General features: G+C 42.4%; 6 protein-coding genes across 6 annotated transcripts; 3 read left to right on the top strand and 3 right to left on the bottom strand.

The window, feature by feature from the left end:
* Window positions 1-231: 231 nt before the first annotated feature.
* GGS25DRAFT_130013 (uncharacterized protein) lies at window positions 232-1873 on the bottom strand. Its single transcript, XM_049256220.1, has 4 exons — window positions 1672-1873; window positions 955-1100; window positions 675-849; window positions 232-518 (listed from the first exon to the last, which is right to left on the bottom strand). The coding sequence occupies exons 1-4, from the start codon at window positions 1700-1702 to the stop codon at window positions 424-426; spliced, it is 447 nt and encodes a 148-aa protein (XP_049120235.1). The 5' UTR covers window positions 1703-1873; the 3' UTR covers window positions 232-423.
* Window positions 1874-5822: 3949 nt separating this feature from the next.
* Window positions 5823-7030, top strand: GGS25DRAFT_129958 (uncharacterized protein). Its single transcript, XM_049256219.1, has one exon. It carries the CDS (start codon window positions 6112-6114, stop codon window positions 6931-6933), a length of 822 nt encoding a protein of 273 aa, XP_049120234.1. The 5' UTR covers window positions 5823-6111; the 3' UTR covers window positions 6934-7030.
* An 842-nt stretch (window positions 7031-7872) lies between these two features.
* On the top strand, window positions 7873-9480 carry GGS25DRAFT_518353 (alpha/beta-hydrolase; the record flags this gene model as incomplete). Its single annotated transcript, XM_049263519.1, has 4 exons — window positions 7873-8174; window positions 8245-8533; window positions 8610-8801; window positions 8896-9480. 4 exons carry the CDS (start codon window positions 7873-7875, stop codon window positions 9478-9480), a joined length of 1368 nt encoding a protein of 455 aa, XP_049120233.1.
* Window positions 9481-11744: 2264 nt separating this feature from the next.
* Window positions 11745-13622, top strand: GGS25DRAFT_129867 (uncharacterized protein). The gene is made up of 3 exons (XM_049256218.1): window positions 11745-12160; window positions 12281-12444; window positions 12526-13622. Exons 1-3 carry the CDS (start codon window positions 11926-11928, stop codon window positions 13417-13419), a joined length of 1293 nt encoding a protein of 430 aa, XP_049120232.1. The 5' UTR covers window positions 11745-11925; the 3' UTR covers window positions 13420-13622.
* An 841-nt stretch (window positions 13623-14463) lies between these two features.
* GGS25DRAFT_129823 (Tom22-domain-containing protein) lies at window positions 14464-15646 on the bottom strand. Its single transcript, XM_049256217.1, has 3 exons — window positions 15127-15646; window positions 14735-15024; window positions 14464-14667 (listed from the first exon to the last, which is right to left on the bottom strand). The coding sequence occupies exons 1-3, from the start codon at window positions 15398-15400 to the stop codon at window positions 14575-14577; spliced, it is 657 nt and encodes a 218-aa protein (XP_049120231.1). The 5' UTR covers window positions 15401-15646; the 3' UTR covers window positions 14464-14574.
* A 98-nt stretch (window positions 15647-15744) lies between these two features.
* GGS25DRAFT_476430 (alkali metal cation/H+ antiporter Nha1 C terminus-domain-containing protein) lies at window positions 15745-19936 on the bottom strand. The gene is made up of 2 exons (XM_049259785.1): window positions 17095-19936; window positions 15745-17030 (listed from the first exon to the last, which is right to left on the bottom strand). Exons 1-2 carry the CDS (start codon window positions 19222-19224, stop codon window positions 16170-16172), a joined length of 2991 nt encoding a protein of 996 aa, XP_049120230.1. The 5' UTR covers window positions 19225-19936; the 3' UTR covers window positions 15745-16169.
* Between the last annotated feature and the right edge of the window lie 1600 nt (window positions 19937-21536).

Here is a 21536-nt window from a genome sequence, read left to right as displayed (position 1 = left end):
TTGCGATTACCCTCACTGAACATGACCTATTCTCGCCCATCTTATGCGTTGCCAAAATCGCCTATTATTTCCGAGCACCAGCGTTTTGTTTGTTTCCGAGTGCGAGGTTTTCTTGTTCATCTCAGGATGGCTGCTGCTGCTGTTGATTGGCTTGTAGGCTTAGATATTCAATTGGTTGAGATCCTCAGTGACGGTGGGCTCTAGCACAGGTTCGTACTCGTCACCGCCTGCAGGCATCTCATCGTCGGCATCGGCGGATTCAGGGTTTTCATTTCCAGCCTGCTGTTCGCGTTGCTCCTTCTTGCGCTGAGCCTGGCGCTTGCGCTTCTGCTGGGACTTCTTGCGGGCCTTCTCGCGGCGCTTCACGTCTTTCTCATAGGCCTCTTTCTTCTGCTGCCTGAGTACAGGATCGGGCTCGTCTTCCTAAGCGGCGAGGGCAGCCAACGCCTGAGCCTTCTCCTCCTCTTGGGCTTTGTGCAGCTCCTTGGCTTGAGCCTTAAGGCGGGCCTCCTTCGAGACTGTAGCAATAAAAGTTAGCAAACATCGTCCGAATTATAAGACGTTTGAGCTGAGGTGAGCTCAGGTGTAAGATTTTCCGAACTAGACTCGATCAAGAGAAACTGGCCTCAAATGTAGGCTAGAAAGATATATAAAGATTATCCGGTGGTACTTACTAGCTTGGGAGCGCAAATGGATGACCGAATCGTGCAGGGTCGCCACGCGCTGGGCTTGGAGCTCCAATTCAGCCTCCAACTCACTATCATGACCCTCTGGGCTACGAAGGGCACCAGTAATCCAAAGAGCTTTGATCTCCCGATTGATAGCGAGGAGACTTCTAACCTCTGCGATCTGTAGCAGTGGTTAACGAGGGGGCAAAATTGAAAGACAAGCAGATATGGATGCCTAGATGATGGAAGACGGGGAGGGAGAGGAAAGGAGGAAAGGGGCACTTACCAAGGCGGAACTCTCTGTTTCCATGGTCATTCGGTTCAGAGCTGCTTGCTCAAGGATATTGCCAGTGTCGGGTAGAGGAGCGGTGGCGGCCATGACCATGGCGCTATAACGCGTGAGAACCTGGGCAACTGCGCGGTTCAATCGGTCTAGAAGCTCAACATCAGCTCGTCCATCTCTCACGTTTCTGCGTTTTTTGGCCGCCTGGTTATTTTCCAGGACCATTTCCAGAGTAATTTCGCCATCAAACAGCTTCTTCACAAAGTTTGGAAGCTCTTGTTGAGGTGGTTGACCACCCGCCGGCCCCTGTGAAGCCATCATGCATGTTTAAATAGCCACGAAACTGGGATGGTAAAGGTGAGAGTGAAGATGGAAAGAAAGAAATAAGAATGGAAAACAACATGTGGTAAAGTAGAAGTCGAATTTAAAGACAGGTGATTCTGGACCCCACTGGCAACAGAGAGCACCTCGAAATGTTTCTGAGGAGACCACCTGCAGAGATTCGACAAGTTCAAGGCCTCATGGCATGTCTTAGCCCTGGTGCTCGTCATCGATGCCTTGCTCCGTATGCCTTGTCGCAGGGTATACCTTCAAAGGTATCCCAATGGCCCCGGTCATTGTCCAACAAATTCGATATGAAAGGCACAGGTGCATATTGGTGATATGAGGATGTGAACTATATATCAGAACAAAAAAAAAGACAGAACTGTATCAATTTACCTAGGAGATTTGACTCTTGTGGAGGAGCCATTTTTTCAGATATTCCTGGAATGGGCGTAAGATTGGAGAAATAATTTGTATATTATTGTGAGAGAGGGAGAAGTGGTAAAGGAGCGGTCGAAGATGAAATATACCCTAGGTAGGAAATGGAAAATGGAAAGTGAGGAATCGAAAGTCGAAACATTGAACTAGAGGGCACACACTCGCGCGCGCCACAATTGCCCAAGTTTTCTTGGACCCAATTTTAATATTACTACTACGTATCTATCCTAAAAGCTGCTTTTAGGCTAGCGTTACGTTAAGAATTTAAGGTTTTAATAAAACGATTTAATTAAATGTAGCATTTTTTAGATTACGTGACTTGTTTTTTTAAGTTATAACTTTTTTTTTTAAATGGTAAGGGATATATAAGTTATTAACACTTTTTATTTAATTTAATTAATTAACTTTATTAAATTAAATTAATTAAATTAAATAAATTAAATTAATTAATTAATTAATTTTTAAACTAATTAATTAAATGTAACACCTTTTAAATCACGTGACTGCTTATAACATTATTAAGTTATTAATTTTTTTAACTTAACCTTTTTTATTTAACTTTTTTAATTAAACCTTTTTTATTTAATTTAATTAATTAAATTTATTAAATTTATTAATAAATTAATTAATGGATTAATTAATTAAATAAGTGATTTATATATATATTTTATTATAAGTTAATTAATCGATTAATTAAATAATTAATTAAATAATTAATTAAATAACTTAAGTTAACTTATTTAACGTTAAATTTAAAGTTAAATTTAATAATTATTTAAATAATTAATTAAATATTTAATTAATAATTTAATTTATTAATTAATTAAAGATTTAATTAAATATTAAATTAAAGGGATTAAAGGATTAAAGGATTAAAGGGATTTAAAAACTTAATTAAAAATATTATAATTATATGATTTTAATTAAATTATGTGATTAAAGTTTTAAAACATTTTAAATTAAGTTTTTAATTAGTTTTTAAATCTTTTAATTTCTTTAATCCCATTAATCCTTTAAATCTAATATTTAATTAAGTTTTTAATTAATTAATAAATTATATATTTAATTAATTATTTAAATAATTTTAACTTTAAATTTAATGTTAAATAAGTTAAGGTATTATAAATTTATTAAGTTTTTTAAATTTTTAAATTTAAGCTTAATTTAATGTTTTTAACTTAAATTATATTTAAGTTTTTTTTTATTTTAAATAATTTTTAAATTAAATATTATATTATATTATAACCGGTTTTAATTAAAAGCGTATTTAATTATTAATTAATTAACGTTAGTTTTAAATTAATGCGATATTTAATTATAAAGTTATTTAAGTAAATAAGTGGTAAAATAAAAGGTATATAATTATTTTTAAAGTTATATTAAAAGCCTTTAACGCCTTTAAAGCCTTTAAAGTTAAATTTTATTTAATATTTTTAATTTTAAATATGTTTTTAAAATATATAATTATAAGGGTATAATTAGATTTAATTAAAAGCGTATTTAATTATAAATCCATTAATACCGCTTTTAAATTAAGGTAATATATAATTAAAAAGTTATTTTTATATATGTAATTATTAAAAAGGGTTATATAATATTATTTAAGGTAATTTTAAATAGTTTTAACGTTTTTAAGCGGCTTTAAAGGTTTTTAATATATCTTTAACATTAATTATATGTCTTATTTTATTAATTTATTTATTTAAATAATTTTATAATTTTATATCGTTTTATTTTAAGACTTATATTAAATTAAAAATAGGAATTTCTAAGGTTAAAGGATAAACTTACTTAAAAAGCTTAAAGCTCCTTAGCTATTTACCTCTTTTAACTTAAAATGTTAAACTTAATTTAATTAGAAAGAAGGCATTTCATAGAAATAATAATTAATTATTACGTTACGCGTGAATGTGTGTATTAAAAGTGGCATGTGTTTTAAATATCTTAATTTAAGAAGTGCGTTTTATCCACGATTAAGGTCACGTGACTAGTTTATATAATGTGGATAAGATACACTAAGTTAAATTAATATTAATTAATTAATAATTAAATTTTTTTTTAATTAAATCTAATTATATTATTATATAATATATAATTAAAAAGTTATTTAATTAAATTAATATAAGCAGTTAAAGGTATTTATTAAATTATATAATTTGTTTTTTTAAATTATAATTTTTTTTTTTAAATAATAAGGAATATATAAATTATTAACCCTTTTAATTTAACCCTTCTAATTTAATTTAATTAATTAAATTAATCGGATTAAATTAATTAAATTAAATTAATTAGATTAATTAATAAACTAATTAATTAAATATAATATTTTTTAAATTATATGATTATTTATAATATTTTTTTAATATAATAAAAACTATTAAACCTTTTAATTAAATTTAATTTAACTAATTAAATTAATTAATTTAAATTAAATTAATTTAATTAAATTAATTAAATTAATTAAATAATTAATTTATATATTTTATTATAAGCTGGTTAAATAACTAATTAAATAACTTAAGTTAATTTATTTAACGTTAATTTTAAAGTTAAATTTAATAATTATTTAAATAATTAATTAAATAATTACTTAATAACTTAATTTATTAATTAATTAAAGATTTAATTAAATATTAAATTAAAGGGATTAAAGGGATTAAAAAAATCAAGGGATTTAAGAATTAATTAAAGACTTAATTAAAGTTATAAAATTAAATTATTTTTACTTAAATTCTTAATTAACTTTTAAATCCCTTTAATTACATTAATCCTTTAATTTTTTTAATTTAATATTTAATTAGGTTTTTAATTATTTAATAAATTAGATTATTAATTAAGTATTTAATTAATTATTTAAGTAATTATTAAATTTAATATTAAATTTAATGTTAAATTTAATATTAAATAAGTTAACTTAAGTTATTTAATTAATTATTTAACTAGTTAATTAATTAATTAATTAGCTTATAATAAAATATATAAATTAATTATTTAATTAATTAATTTATTAATTTAATTAATCCGATTAATTTAATTAATTAAATTAAATAAAAAAGATTAAATTAAAAAAGTTAATAATTAATATATTTTTTATTATATTAAAAAAGAAAATGTTATAAGTAATTATATAATTTAAAAGGTATTATATTTAATTAATTTATTCATTAATAAATTAATTAATTAACTAATTAACTAATTAATTAATCCATTAATTTAATTAATTTAATTTAATTAATTTAATTTAATTAATTTAATTAATTAAATTAAATAAAAAAGGTTAAATTAAAAAGGTTAATAACTCTTATAATTTAAAAAAAAAAGTTATAACTTAAAAAAATAAGTTATGTGATTTAATGAATATTATACCTAATTAAATTATTATGTTAAAATCTTAAATCTTTTACGTTATATTATACATATAATTTAAAAGTAATTTTTAAGATTTATAATTTTAATAATTTTAATTAATTTTAACTTTTTTACATAAGTTATTAATATAATTAAATATATATATTTTTTATTTTTATTAATTATAATAAATAACTTAATTAAATTTTAATAACTATTAATAAATTTAAATGTTTTTAAGGCTTATAATAATATTAAACTTTAAATATTTTTTATTTAAAAACTTAAACATTTTTTTATATATATAACTACATATATAACTTTTTATATAACTTTTAAATTTTAGTAAACCTTTTTTTTTTATAACTTTAAAATTCCTTTAAACCTTATTTATAAATGTGGTTATATATGTAATTTAATACATGGCTTTAAAGTTTTAACAAACTTTTTTTTTTTATAAAATCCAAAATTCTTCCCCTAAAAACCTACAAGCTTACGTAAACAATATCTCCATATTCTTAAAGTGGAAAAAGTTTCTTATTTAAGCCTAACACATTTAATTAGTAAGCCAAATCCCCTTGAGAAAAAAACCGTACAGTAACCCTCGAAAACTCGGGCACATTAAAGTTTGGCCAGAAGGTACTTTAGTACCTAAGGATGTAAGAGCCAACGCGATCACGTGCACATTTCTCTGTATGCACATGTAAGTACCCACCCCCACCTGTAGTTAGTTATTACCTAGTAGTACACACTACGAATTCAAAATAATTGCAATACAAGGTAGTACCCAGTAACTAGCTACGCGACGCGAAAACTGCGGTAGCTTGGGTACATGTAAATATATACTTAAATTCTTAAGAGTACCACTACAGTCTACTACTTATTACTACACACTAAAGCATAGGCACCTACATATATCAGTACATACTAAGTAATTTCAATATCTTACCTGCTTGCTTTATCATATCTTGGAGGGATAAAGTGGTGATATGCACGGGCCGTTTTGCAATATATGAACCCTTTTATTTATTAACCAAACATACAACAGCCATGATCTCGATTATCTCAGACGAAGTACTCGAAGCCGCCCGGGAGATGAACAGGCGCGATGTTCGTCGAGCCGAGGGAGTTCTTAACGATGATGACAGGGAAATCGCCAACGCCGACTCGCCCATGAAAGAGGACGATAAGATCTGGGCAAAATACCAAGGCATCACCGGCCTAAAAGGTGTCCGGGGCAAGCCCATCAAAGTTGGGAGTTCTCATTACTCATATGGACCCTACTCTCGCAACCGACGAATTCTAGCAGACGTCGCGCTTGCTGCTGGGTGGGATGTTGAGGAGGCGAGGCACTTTGAAGAGCGATGCGTCACAAGGATGGCTATACACGAGAAGAATGTTGTGGCGTTGGACCTCTCCGATCCGAACGAACCCAAGTTAAAAAACGGCAGGCCATTCACCTTCCAGAATATTCCGTGGCCCTTTCTTCGGCGCTACATCGAAGCTGTGATGAGAAAGATGGACCCAGATAAGCGGAGAGACGTCAAAGCAGCCGTCTTGAATCTATATGAAGTCAACTCTAAAACTGGCAAGAAAGTCTTGCCAGCCCACTCACCCGGTCTCAAACGGATTAGCGACGATGACTTGCCTGTCTACGATGCTGACCTGAAGCGCGCGCAGGATGAGCTGGACAGAATAGGTCGCCCTTACGCAATGCTACGAATGGCGTTTGATCGAAGATACGTACCGCCTGTCGAAGTCAAGAAAGACATCAAAGATTACCTCTTGTCTAGTAGCATGTCCAAAGAAGACTTTTGCAGAGCCACTGATGTGACAGAGGATGAATTTGACGCTTTCATGCTCAAGGGGTAGCAGGATTCACAATAGATAGCAAAGTCTTCCACAATGCATCCCTGTTCATCAACCGTCAAAATGAGGATAAGGGACTCGCAAATAAGAAGAAATAATAAGTTGCAGGTAGATGGGGGGGGGGGGAGCTTGGTGAGATGTGACAAGTTGTCGGCTACAAACAAGACTCCCATCTGGGATCATGAACATATGGATGGATGTATTCAATTGACGAAATAAGTGCCAGCCTACCTAAGGTGGTTTACCTCATGCACAATAATCAATGCAACAATTCAATCAAAGCCCTAGAACATCGAGGTTGTTGCGAAGTTTCACCACAAGATTATCTTTGCAACTTGAAAGCGGAATGGAGGATTAGCCCCTTTAACGGCATCTTAGGCACTTACTCCCCAGCCAATCGCATCAGACCCCCCAATCCAATCCGGTTCGATGGCTGCCTACGGAAGTGCGGCAGGGGAGATCGTCGTGTTATCCGAATGCGAGTTTAAGTAACAGCACCTAACAGTCAGCAGGCTCCTTCAGCCATCAGCTGAAAAGCATCATGGATGCTACTTGTAGGTAGATATCTACTACATACCTACTAATGCAGGTACACGTGCAAGTTGAAACACAGTATGGTCAAAAATAGCTTCAGCATCACTCTGGCTGTGATAGATAAACGGAGTACCATCTCCCACGTCATCCGGTAAGCTTGTATATAAAGTCACAGGCCTTCGGATGAGGAAACAAGCTTTAGATGCGGCTCAGTCAGATCGATCCTTGACAATATTGAACTCATCCATTACCTACAAAGGTACCTACCTACCTACCTACTATTCAACTGGGAAGGCTTCACAACGAACTAATAACAAGTCCGTTTGACAAGTTCCTCGTCTCTCAACATCCAATCTGACACCATCCCCCGTTCATGGTCTAGTGCGTAGCCCAGGGAGATCATCAAGAATGTATCTACGAAGCACTACAGCAGCAGCCGGGCTACTAGCCTTCGTGGGATTCGCGGAGTCGACGGTAGTTCACACGCAGAGCGGCGCGTTCGAGGGCGGCAAATGCAGCTCGACCGACGTCAACTACTACTTCTCGATCCCGTACGCCGAACCGCCTGTAGGGGAGCTACGGTTTGCGCCCCCGAAGCCATACCACCGCAACTCTTCCTACCACGTGGTCACTAACGCCACGACACCCGCGCCATCATGCATCCAGTTCTCGGAGGCATTCGGTGAATTGGGCACGAGTAGTGAAGATTGGTGAGCCCGGCATCCATCCGAGAGCCCCCCCCCCCCTGACCTGGGGCGCCACGCTTACAATGAGATACAGCCTCTTCCTCAACGTCTGGGTACCGGCCTCCGCAGCTCCGCACTCCAAGCTCCCCGTCAAAGCCTGGCTCTACGGCGGGAGCAACGAAGGCGGCGGGGTATCGGACCCTACCTACGACGGCTGCTTCTCGGCCCTGGACTCCGTCGTGGTCTCGATTAACTACCGCCTGGGTCCTCTGGGCTTTCTGGCGCTGGAGGATCTTGGGCTCACTGGCAACTATGGGCTCATGGACCAGTTACTGGGCCTCCATTGGGTGCAAGAGAACATTGCGAAGTTTGGTGGCGATCCGGTAAGTCTTTTGTACCTACCTATATCATGAAAAGTTGCTATGCTAGGTCATTAACGAAAGTATTTCTCACACGCAGGAGAAAGTCCTCCTCTTTGGACAATCCGCCGGCGCTGCTGACGCTTTCGCGATTGCCACATTGCCGGAATCACCGCGGTTGATCCGTGCTGCTGCCTTGGAGTCTGGCGCCGGGAGAGACTTGGCGACGATTGCGGACGCGAAAGTCTGGTATTCGGAATTCCTCAGTGCGATGAATTGCAGCACTCCTGATGTATGTTTCTTGCTCAAAACTGCCCTTGGCGCGTGCCAGATAACCTACACAAGTGGTACGTAGTAGAAGCACTGACCTATTTGTATGATAATAGTTATCCTGTCTCCGCGCTGCCTCGCCACGGACGCTTCAAATCGCCGCATCGGCCATGAAAGCCCCTGCGGTGGTAGCCGTCAACTCGGCTTTGGCCAACAACGGCTCGACAGTTGCTGCAATGGCCACCATTGTCACCGAGGTGTCTTACGAGTGTCCCGCGTACCGAGCACTGCGACGGGCAGAGGCGAATGGCGTCCCGGTCTGGACTTATAGGTTCGCGCACCAGCCTACGTGTGCATGGTACTTCGGCATCGAGCAGACGTGGCTGCCTGCGCTCGGGGCCACGCACACGAGCGAGATCCCGTTTGTGTTCAACTTTACGAGCGGCATGCCGCCGCCTAGTGGGAACTGTACTTTCACGGCTGCGGAACAGGCTCTGTCCCATACGATGAGCCGCGCGTGGACGGACATGGCGGCGTTCGGAAGGCCCGCTGAGCAGAGTGTGTGGCCGAGCTGGACGTCTGTGGACAGTAAGGGTGTGGTATTCGAGGATGCGATGAATGCTGCGGTGGTGGACTACACCTCGTGTAGTTTCTGGGATGATGTTAATGAGGAGCTTAATGAATATTGGAGAACACGGTAATATAACCCAAGGTTCCGCTCAAGGGGGTTAGAGCTTCGCCTATATTCGTTTGGATAATACCTAGGTAGTAAAATCTAGGTATAGAAGCCTTGGGTACTTTAATAGAGAGAGAGAGAGAGAGATCTAAGAATAATAGCACCAATTACCTACTAGGTACCTAAGGTTAACGAATGCTAAAATTGTACCTAAGCACCCACACATTTGTGATGAGAATAGTTAAGCACTATGAGTACCATGGGAATACCTATACATCGATAGGATTCGACTCCGTAAAGACGCACGAGGTGCATAGTATTGATACTATGCACGCCATATAACCCACAACGACTATTTATATTGTGGCACAGTTTCAACTACAAACCCAACTCTCTCAACACTGGCACAGGACAGCCGCCCATAGTTTTCGTTTCGTGGACAGTTAGTGACTGCCGATAGACCAATAGTTGCCGTTCGAGGGCCATCATTGACATTCTCACATACCCCTTATTTTCCAAGCTCCAGATGTAGGTCTAGGTAGGTCACAAAGTCAGAAGACGGCCCCCATTTCCGAGGATAGCGAATTGATTACAAACATCTTAATATGGCCTATATACATTAGTAGCAATAGCGGCCGAGAAAGGGCAGGCTTAAGAGTGAACCAACGCGACGGGCGGCAAAGGAAGAAAGGGGTCACGTGGATACCCCGAGCCAACACATCTGTGACATAATTCCAAGATGTTGAAAACTCCCCTTGGTTAGGTATGACAGCATCCATCATAAGGCCAGTGAGACGCCGGAAGCCGAGTAAGGTAGCGGATTAAACTAAACAGTGTGGGGGAAGCTATATAAATATATGCATATGCACACATAAATAGATAGGTCTGTCGTTACTACTAGACGCGCCTAGCTTAAGTATGTATGTAGGTTTATAAGGATCTGACTATGATTTTATTAGTACACAGGAGAAGTCCGAAATGGCACAATTGATGTCTCTGCCTCTTGCCCAATCTTGGAAATGATCCTACATACCTGTCGTACAATGTACGATAAGTACGATGCTGGGTAGGGCCACAGCGCGTGAAACGAATCATAACTAACCTTCAAAAGATCGTAACATTCGAAATCGGGAATTTCCATTTGCGCCCCTCGGCCATCCCATTGGGTACATTCCACCCTGCCTTGGCACGTCAATACATATGGAGTTAGTACAGTGTAGGTTCGCACGAGAGTAGAAGAGTAAAAAATGGCTGATCATGTAACATCAGTTCCCCATCTATACTAGGTGAGTAGGTAGGGTACCTTAGGTATGCAACTCTATAATTATTGTGCGGCATATCATGCATACCACCTAGTTAGTAGGTTAGGTAGATATTATGGAAGAAGAGAAAAGAAACGTGAAACAAATCGCGCGCACAAGTTTGCGGCGTAGTTCGACCGCAGCGCAAGCCCATGGAACGAATACATATGCGCGCCCGCCTTGTCTGTCAGCAAAGAGCTGCGGGTGGGTAACAAGAGCTAGGTAGGCAGGCAGGCAGGCAGGCGTTCGTCCAGCTTGCCGAGGAGCGATGCTAAATATATCTTTAACTGCCATAATACTACCCAGGCATGCATATCTGGCGTGCCACCTAACTAACCTTAGCCGAATAGGCATTGACTGCAACCTGGGGAAATTCAAAGCGTACTGTACTTGCCCATTGTTCAGCAATTCCAAAGTGCCTCTGGCTTAACTTGGGGTTGGATGAAAAGGAATCCCCATCAAGTTGAGTGGTATGGATGGACCATACTTCTCCGCCCTTCTCTTCTTTTCCTTTCCTAATTGACAAAGGATACGGTTCCTGCATATTGATAAGCTGCTTAGGTACCCTGCTCCTTTAGTCTTGTCGACGGCGATGGGAAGGATTTCCTGGGTCAACATAGTTACATACATTGGCGCAGCCACGTTCGATGGAGGGGCCGCTAGACTATAAACAAACTTGCCCATGATAACTATGTACCCTGATTTAGACACGGGGAAAGTATTCCCAGACTTCCCTGGGCCATCCATCCATCCATCCACCCAAGTAGCCACCCAAGTAGCCACCAAAAGGGGGAGGGGGGAATGGGATTGGATGAGAGGTGAGGTCTGATGCATAGAATAACGATGCAGAGCCAGATCCTTAACCCATTTGTATCTAGATGAGATCCTTTAGTCTGGGGTCCGAAGAGGTCTATGTAACCGTACAATGTGGCAACGGGGGATAGTTCGTCGGCAATCAAATACAAGCCTTAGCCATCTGCCGTTTCATCGAGTTCTACCTTGAGCCAAGTTAACAGTTGCCGATTAACGATAAACACTTTTTTTCTTATGTTGAGAACTCCCATCTAACCTAACTATATCTATTCGTGTCCGCCTGTCTACCCACGTAACGGAGAGCTTTCATCCCCTTTGTCTTGTCCGATGATCGACGACTGCGGTAGTACGAAAGAATGGAAGTTGCAATTACATCCCCCAATTGTATCTTCAGACGCGTAACCACATTCTGTTTTTACCTCTTCGTCGCCGGCGTCACCAGTGTACGCGGCGAGCAAAGCGCGGCCCAGATTATACGGCCAGGGGCGCAACAAACCTTTCACTATCAGGATACCGTTGAAGTTGCATACGAGTCTGATTTCGCGAGGCCCTGGATATCTACGTGGTGCGAGGTCGATGGTTTATCACAAGGTGGGTTGTTGGCGTCTTTTTCTTCCGGAGAGGTCAGACATCATTTCTTTGATTTGACCTTCTACTCGTTGAGAATTTTATTTAAGAGAAAGAAGCGTTAAAAACTGACCTGAACGACAGAAAAAAGCAGAGAGAGGGTGGACGGCTACAATTCTTCGGCATTCATACATTTGTCATTTGAAAATGGTAGTCCGTGTTGGTTTGAGCTGTACTCGATCGACAAGAGGGATTTCCAAAGTGTCAGCAGCCCGGCTTTCACCTATATAGCGACTGAGCCCAGTCAGGTGTGTCCAACCTTTCTTTTTCCACTTTCGTTTCGTTTTTTTCTCATTCGAAGTCTCCTATAAATTCTAACCTAGAATTAGACAACTGTTGTAACTGAGCAATCAGATTCAATCTCAGCAGCAGAAGACACCAGTATCACATCATCAACAACCACACCTCAAAAACCCGCCGCGGTAGCCCCCACCGCCGACGCAGAACCGGGCAACTTAGTTCCCCGGCATAACCCAATGATCAACACGCACGTCGTGATCGGGGTGGTAGCAGGGATCGGCGGCATCGCCTTGGGGGCATTAGCCGGCCTCCTATTCTGGCAGATCCGCAGAGGGAAGTCCTCCGGCAGCGTGCAGTCCGAGCTACAAGACATCGAGGCCCAGCAACGGCAACGACAGCAGCTGGAGCGGCACCACCCGGACCTATCCGGCCCGCCCTCCGACCGCACCTTCGTCAACTACTGCCACTACTACCCATCGCCCAACGCAGCACTAGCCGAGGCAGGGGCAGGGGACCGGGCGTCATCGCGGTCCTCGGACGATCGCACGATGCACGAGGAGCAGCAGCAGCAGCAGCAGTTCTCGCCCATCTCGCCCATCTCGCCCATCTACCCCGACGACTCGGCGTCTTGCTACCACCACCGCGACCGGAAAGAGTCCGCGGAGCTGGACAAGGCGTACGCGACGGACTTCGCGATGGCGGACCCGCAGATCTGGAACGACCATTTGCGCTGTCACGTTCCAACGAGCGAGGATGTGACGGTGCCGTCTGCGGAGAAGAAGAAGGAGGAGGAGGAGGCAAGCCAGGCGGGCTCGGACACAACAACAACAACAACAACAACAATAGATGAGGCGACGAGGAGGACATATCGACACCAGCCACAAGAACCACATCGACAACGACAACGACAACAAGATCCTTCCCAAGAAGAAGAAGAAGAAGAAGAATATGTGCCACCACCCCGATATATCAATCATCCATAACAAATTCAAAGGAAGACCAACAAAAAGGAAAAAGGAAAAAGGAAAGGTGAAAAAAAAAACCACCGCGAAAACACTCATAAATCTACCTAAGTAGTAAATAATACAAAAGAGATTATCACTACCTTTCAGACACACACACACACACATACACACACACGAGGCATAAGGCGTCGAAACAAGTCCATCTAACTAACTAACTAACTAACTAACCAACACGCCACGATTAAGCCAGAGCCCAACCAAATGATAAACACCTACCTAGGTATCAGGAAAAGCAATTCCACCTACCCACCTACCTACCTACCTACCAACCAACAACACAGCCTCAAAATTCGATTCGAATCGACCTAGGCTAAGTAGGTACTGTAGTAAGTAACTATACCGAGTTTCTTCACTGGCAACAGTCATGCAATTGACGTCAGCGCGCACCTCCAGTCCAGACCCAGACCCAGACCCAGGAGCTCCTGTCTTGGCTAGACGTCACTTTAAGCCAGGTGTGCCTATTGGGATTGAATATATGTTTGAAATTGCCACAACAGCGCGATGGAACCCTAAGGAAGATCCTACGGGATTAGTTTTCTTATGAGCACTGCATATATAGTAAGGTCCCGGAAAGATCCTCACAGGTACTACTGCAACGTAGCAGGTTCAGGTACCTACGTTGCACACCTGGCTACCTACTGGAGGATTATATTTCTCGGATCATAAAAGAATCGTAAAAGTAGGCATTGGTTGGTTGGAATTTTATCACATTAATTCATATGACCGGGGACTTTTTTTTACCCAATCCAAATGCGACCAACCCAAGCAAGTCCCTCCCATATCCATCAACCGCACGTTATGCTGCCGAACTATGATACAAAGACGGTGGGAAGGAAATTCGTCGCAAATCGGCGTGAGAGCTGAGAGTATGAGTATGTATTTCCCTACCATAAAACCCCTGCTTCATCATTACTCATAGTGAAGTATGCGCTAACTCGTCCTCCAGAGTGAGGCGAATAGATGCGCGCGCGTTCCTCGCCTCGCGGGGTACGGATTAGATGGTGGGGTACAGGACATTTCAAGTTGTATTTTGCGCCAGCGTTCGAGGATCATTCCGGAACGCATCGCAAATAGCGTAGAGACAGTATAGTAGTTAGGCGCAAGCATGCTCCATTATAGAGCAGGCTTAGTCTCCTGTCCGAGTGCGTTGCCAACCTGCTGAGCCGTCATAGAACCACTGCCGTTGGTGGCACCAGTAGTCAAGATCTATCGTCTTAGTTAGCCACAATTCTCAATACTTCTCTATGCCACATAGCATAGGATTAGCGCTCACCTCGCCGCCCATCTCGCGCATTTTCATCTCCTTCTCCATTTCGAGGACTTGCTGCTCCTCGGCCCATGCGAGGGCCCATGGTACACCTAGGATCAGTGCCGAGGTGCTGATAACCCACATAGTCTTGCCGCCGAAGGAGAGCACATTTCCTATCGCACTTGTGGTCGCGTTGACTTTGCTGGCAATAGAAGCGCGGGTCTGAGGGGGGATTATGTCGCGGAGGGCATAGAGACGTTCACTGAGGGACTCATTCGTCGGGTCATAATCAGATTCGGTCGAGATCTCCGAGTCTGGATCAAGTATGATGATTAGCTACCTAGAACGACCAAAGCTACTAAAGCTGCGCAGTATATTTGAGGTAAAGAGGAAAAAAAGGCAGTCGTGTGACGTACCGGTATCAGTGAAATCTTCTTCGTCCTCGGGACCAGCCTGGTCCTCTTGGAAGTGCTCGTCGACAACCTCAGTAAGTTGAACCATTGTGGGAGGAGGAAATCGAAAACTGTTGATATCTTGAAAAGAGGGGAGACTACGGGGGTCAGGATTCTCTGATGTTGGTGTTGGAGGTGGCGCTGGTGGTGGTGATGGTGGTGGAGGACGAAGTGAGTATCGGATTGGGTTGGAAGGAAGAAATTGTTCAAATTCTTCTCCAAAGATTAGGTCATCCATCCTTGTCTTCCTGATGCATTGGTCCACTTATAGTCCAACTTGGAATTTGATTGGTGGCTCATTCCGTGCGTAAAGAACATTTGAAGAATGTGTGCTAAAGCAGCTAAACGACGTTTGAAGAACGCTAGAGAGAGAAGTACCGTGAGATGCGACAATGGGTATCTTGGTCGCAAGACATCGCTGAAAGGTTACCTGGGGGAACCCCGCTGAGTACCTGAGGTGCCAACATTTGATTCAATGATCACCCGTGACCCCAGTACTGGTTAGCACAGGTACCTGAATAGAATCTGATTTAATGTTTAGATATGTAAATTTCAATGTTATCTATAACAGACAAGCGCACATATCATATCAATGAGGCAAGCCAACCCTTGTGAACGAGGAAAACAGCGATCACATGATACACGACAGGTAGTTCAAAGACTTGTTTTGATTTTAATCTTCATATACTACTACTATGTAGGTAGGTAGGTAAAAAATGTCCTTCGTCTAACTAGTAAATAAATACTTCCCAGGATATTAAGTAGCTTACATCGTGGCCTCTTCGTCGTATATATACCATCATCTCCCTATCCCTTCACCCTCCCACTGTTCATTCATACCTAGACATCGACACACCACGAAACACTTCCTGCTCTAGATGGAAGAATAATACTTTACTCTACCTCATGCAAATAATTCCACTTGATTCTTGTCGTCGCCATGCCAATTCAGTCATATCGTAATTAAAAAGAAAAAGAAAAACACAACAAGCATTATCAATGCGGCTTTATCCCTTGTTGGCCGGGGAATCCGCAAATCTGATCCCTCGTTTTACCGCGGGAGGTACTCTAGGGGTATCATCGTCATCGCTGTCACTGTCTTCGGCTGCGTCACTGTCCACACCCAACGCTGCCGCCCTCCTCCTGCGCTCTGCCGGCGTTTCTCCTGTATCAGTGTCCTCGCGGACGGTGGCAAAAGCTGCCAGTCTACGCCGTCGTTCAGCTGCCGTTTCCGGAGTATCCGATGGCGCCTGCTCCACGCTCGTCGTTGGGCTACGCCCACGAGCAGGCTCTTCTTGGTCGGGTGATTGGCTTGCTTCACGAGTGCTGTCGCTTGCCTGAGTCACACTAATATGCGGATGAGCAGAAACTTGTTGGCTGCGTATCGTGTCCGCCGGGGGCTGGTCCTTTGCCATTGATTTTACTGCTGCAGTTGCGGTAGACTGATCCACCACCTCACGGCGCGTCCTAGCATCCAATTTTCGCACTTCGCTGAGAAAGTCGTCCTTATTCATACGTCGTCCAATACCACCAATCGTAAATCGAATTCTGCGGTCGTCCTCTTCTTCTCCGTCGTGTTCGTCGGGAGTGACGGCTGCGTCCTTCTTTTGCTCGTGAGCACCACCGCGACCGAAACCTGGCCATCCGCCCATCTTCGCCCGAGATCCAGGTTGGCTGCTAGTTGCTTGAGAACCTTCTTGTTCGGGTTTTTCTTCAATTTCAGGAACCGGCTTATCAGATGGTTTAACGAGGCCACCCATTCCCATATACTTCAAGCCTGTAGCAACATAATCCTTGCCACCTTCGGCACGGTCAGCTGGCAGATCGTATTTTCTCACAACTTCTCCATCCTCATCCTCGACAATAATCTATACGCATCGGTTAGTTTTGAGCATCTTGTTACCAACGATAATTACCAGATTAGCGACATACCGTATTGCCAAACTGATATGCTCGAGCCGGCTCATGTTTCCGTTCGGCTTTCGCCTTCTCCTTGCGTTTTTGGGCCTCCTCATCACGCCACTTCCAAATGCTTTTCTTAAGCGAATCATATGTCCATCCAGGCCTCTGAATTTCAGCTTTTGCCTGCTCCTTCATTTCATGTAATTCATGCATGGGCCGTTGTCCAGTTTCCTCGACAGCCAGTACTTGACCGTCTTGGTCTTCAACCACAATGTGGTCACCCTCATCGTAAACGTCGATTTCAGTGTGTTTTCGTGTTCGATGACGGCCTGTACGGCCTCCGTGCTCGCGTTCCCTAGCAGCACCGTGCTGTTCGAGACCATTTTCGCTCTCTTTCTCACGTAGTCCATCTGATGGCGAGGCAGGGCTCTCCTGTCGCGGAGACATGGGTGGAGACATGGGCGGAACGGAGTCAGACGGTGACATCGGCTCTGCTTCACTATTGCTTCGTCGCTGGGGAAAGATAGCTGACTGGCTTACAGGGCCACCGGGTCCAATTCCATCGTCCCACTTCTTCCTATTGCTGCGACGACGAGATGAAGCACGACTTCCTGCTCTGCTTGGGTTTTCCTCTTCACGCTGGCGCCGCAAGAACTGACCGGGCATTCCAGTGGGTGGCAGTGTGCCAGGTGGGAAATCGGGTATCTTTATATCGTCGAGATCCGTATCTGACATCGTTCGGGCTTGTGATCGTGACTGAGATGAGATTCGGGGCAAGCGACTCATCCAAGCAGGGCCATCGTCTAGAGCAGTCGTGAACGACATTGTAATTGATAGAGTGTTGATACGCTTGCCCAGGGTGAATACTGCTATAGACGAACCATGGACAAGAATGGAGGCTATTACCATGAAAGTAACGATCGGCCATACAAGGATGATAACATTGTAGAATTCGACCCCGGGCGGCGGAAGTTCTGCCATAGGAACGCTATGCTCGGTTTCTAGCTCGGCACGAGCAAGTAAAGCCACGAATATTGCACCGACACCGATTGGACCGAAATGCCCAGCAAATAGAGCTTCTCGCCAAGTCTTTATGTCAGGTATTACTGGCTTAAGCATCATCATAATCGGGATTCGACGGAACAGGATGACAAATATAGCCATGACGGTTAACTTCCAGGCGGAAAGGCCAATATCTGCATTGTTGAACTGATCCCAAGGGATGATGGTGCCCAGGAAGACAAAGTATGTCAAATTGAGTAGCAAGTCGATAACGTTGGACACGTGGGACTCCTCAGTTTTCTCGCTAAACCAACCATCGTTTGAAAAGCCAACACCGGCAGCGAATCCGACCAGTAGATCGTCTACACCTAGAATACTACCAGACCCTGCACAGAAGAGGGCCAAGGTAAAGTAGAAGACTAGAAAGCTTTCGCGATCGATCAAGTCGCGCTTTTCAGCAATCTTAATCCCGTGGCGTGCGATATAGCCAATGAGGAACCCGTAAATCGCCCCGAAGATACATTCGTAGAGAACTGTGTAGACAAGAAAATGATAAGTCGTCATTTTAGCGTCCAAATTCTCCTGCAGTAGATAGAGGGAAAGGTAGACGAAAGGGAACGCCATGCCGTCGTTGCAACCGGATTCGGCAGAGAGCAGATCCCTCAGATGCTTTGGTACTCGCTTCGCAAATTTTCCCTTACCAACAACTGAAGATGCAAGGACGGGGTCTGTAGCTGTAACGCAAGCAGCAACCACCAAGCTCTCGAGCCAAGACAGAATTGGGAACATCCACCAGATGACGAGACTAGTAATTAGCCACCCCGCAGTCATGACGGGGAGTAGCAAGAAGACGACGGATTTCCAATGCTTCTCCATGTAATATTTGGGCAACTCTACTCCAACGGCAAAACACTGGACGACCAAGACGATTCGGGAGAACTCGAGGGTGGTCTCGTCGACTCTCCCCCAGGACACGGGGTCGATTAAATTTGCGGCATGAGGACCAAAGATGACACCACACAAAGTGGCAACAGTAGCTTCACCAATATACATGCGCTCCTTGATAACGGAAGAACAAAGCATAAAAAGCGAAGTGAAACCCCCTAAGATGATGTACACCAGATGGGGTTTTGTGATGGAGAGATGATCCCACGCCATTGTTTATCGCCGAGCCTCGTGGGCGACCCGGTTTTTGTGACTAGGTGTTCGTGGATTCTTGGGGGAGAGGACAGGTGGAAGGCGATAGATATCGTAATATAGATACGATCGTTTAAGGAGGACGTTTGTCGGCCGAAGGCGTGATAATTAGCTTTCCTATAAATGGCGAAAAGAGTCCTAGAGACGAAGCGGAACTTGTGAGTCCCCAGCTTATGGATACGGTCCTAGGGAAATTCTGATCTAGATGCATTCAGGATGATGGCATGCCAAATAACTGGCAACACTACCTAATATGTAGTTATACAACAGGACCACGACGACACAAATAGATCCGAGATAGCCGCTGATTGCAAGATTGTGAGACTCATACAGCCACAGCCAACCTCTAGCACATTTTTTTACGCGTAGTTGGCGCTCATGAGGGATGCGCCGGCGGCACGAGCATCAAGCAAATAGATGATGCAGGGTTTGTATTACTCTTCTTGATGCCCAGCTGGAGGGATCATGAAAAGGGATGGAATGAAAAAAGAAAACTAGAAGTTTAACAGAAAAATAAAAATAAAAGTAAAAGATAAAAAAAAATAAAAATATTAACAAAGATGGGGAATGTTGCGGTACAACAGAGAACAATTCCAAACTGGAGAAGTGACTGGCAGCATTAAAGTTTTTGTACTTTCTAGTGAAAATGTTCATCTCAGCAACAGGCTTGTAGCCCACAGTGATGATGAGATTTAGGGATATAATGGGTCCGATTTAAGGATCCCGGAGAGCCTAGTGCGCCGTGGTGGGGGCTTAGGCGTGGGTCTGCAGGGGTATACCATGCATGCCGGAAAGGGCCTATGATAGGCCTAGAAGAGGCGAGTATCTTCTAAGTACTTAGAATTGGTTAAATTCTTGCCGCCTTTGCCTTTTCAGCACTCATCCATATCTCATTCCTCCGCACAGACGAAGCTTGAAGATAGCCGGCTTATGCTCCAACTGCCCTGGAAAAAAAAGGGAAGAAGAATGATCTACCCAATGATACAACACAATTGAGACTTAGACGAAGATGGGATCGTCGTCCAAAGCGGGGAGAAATTTTAGATGAAAATGCGGAGGGTTGGATATCGCGGGGGGTTCATGATAATGAGGTCAGTAAGCCATTGTTGAACCCAACCGTCCTTGTTTGCAGATGGATATAAGATAGGTAGGCAGCTGGAGGCACATAAGTTTTTGCTTGCCCAATCATCCTACCCGTGATATGATGCCCCGACAATTATCGAAATGATCCGGAATGTCGACGACGGCTGATTCCCCCGATGTTGTGGAACTATACTATCATCCGCATCTATTATTATCATCACTTACTGACCTACCTAACCTAGATACTTGATAGGTTATGTGAATTACCCTGGTGGGTGTAAAATGTTGAGACTGCCTTCTTGTTTGAGCCGAGATGCCGTCCATTCCCGCAAGATACTCAGGACGCCTCCAACACACCTAGCACATAGGTGTACTCTAGGTAGGTATCGACGGCATCGAACTCCCGTGAAGTAAAACAAAACAGAGACGCGCATGTGATAGATACTATGGTTGAAGATAGTAGATGAACGGCAAAGAGGGGGATCCTCCGAAGATCCCACCTACTACATTCAAATTCTTGCATTGCGGACGTACGATATGCGAAGCAAGATGACATACCTTCAGTGTTTACTTTTGGAAAAGAAAGACGAGATAAGTTCGAGAAAGGTTAGCGAGAGTAGTAGAGAGTCTAGAGACTAGAGTACCCTACGCACATAGTAGTAGGTACCTAGTATTCAAGATTATGATGAAATGATAAAAGCGGCGTGGCACTAAACTCAAGTCGGAAAGCTTACTTACCTAGTAAGAAATAGTAGGAAAGTATTTATCGCCCAAGTACATGTATGGTACTTTCCAAAGTTTCCAATGATGTTTCAATGGCCATGGGTGAGTACGACGCGCAAGACCCTTGTCTCTCATTATTTCTTCAGTGTTCATCAATTTTCCTAAATCGTTTTCACCGTTCAAATCTTCCGAAACGAAACATTTCTCGTCCATTATCCAAACCATCATTAACCTGTACCTATCAGATTGAATGTGTCGGACCACTTTTGGCCATCACTACGAGACCAACCTTTAATTTATGGCAAATTTTAAGAGGTTGACTCGTTGCAATGGCACAATAATAGAACAATGGACGTTGAAGAAAGTCGCGACGTACCGGCGAGACCGTGTTCCATGTCCAACGTGACATGTTTAGCCTTCTTGGCTCTGCAAGACTGTCAAGTTCTTGCCTACCACTGCTACCAGAC

Source organism: Hypoxylon fragiforme (genome assembly GCF_022984875.1).
Source record: "Hypoxylon fragiforme strain CBS 206.31 chromosome Unknown GGS25scaffold_2, whole genome shotgun sequence".
In the NCBI taxonomy this organism is placed as follows: domain Eukaryota; kingdom Fungi; phylum Ascomycota; class Sordariomycetes; order Xylariales; family Hypoxylaceae; genus Hypoxylon; species Hypoxylon fragiforme.
The sequence above is the reverse complement of the archived record's forward strand: the minus strand, read 5'-3'. Positions and strand labels throughout refer to the sequence as shown.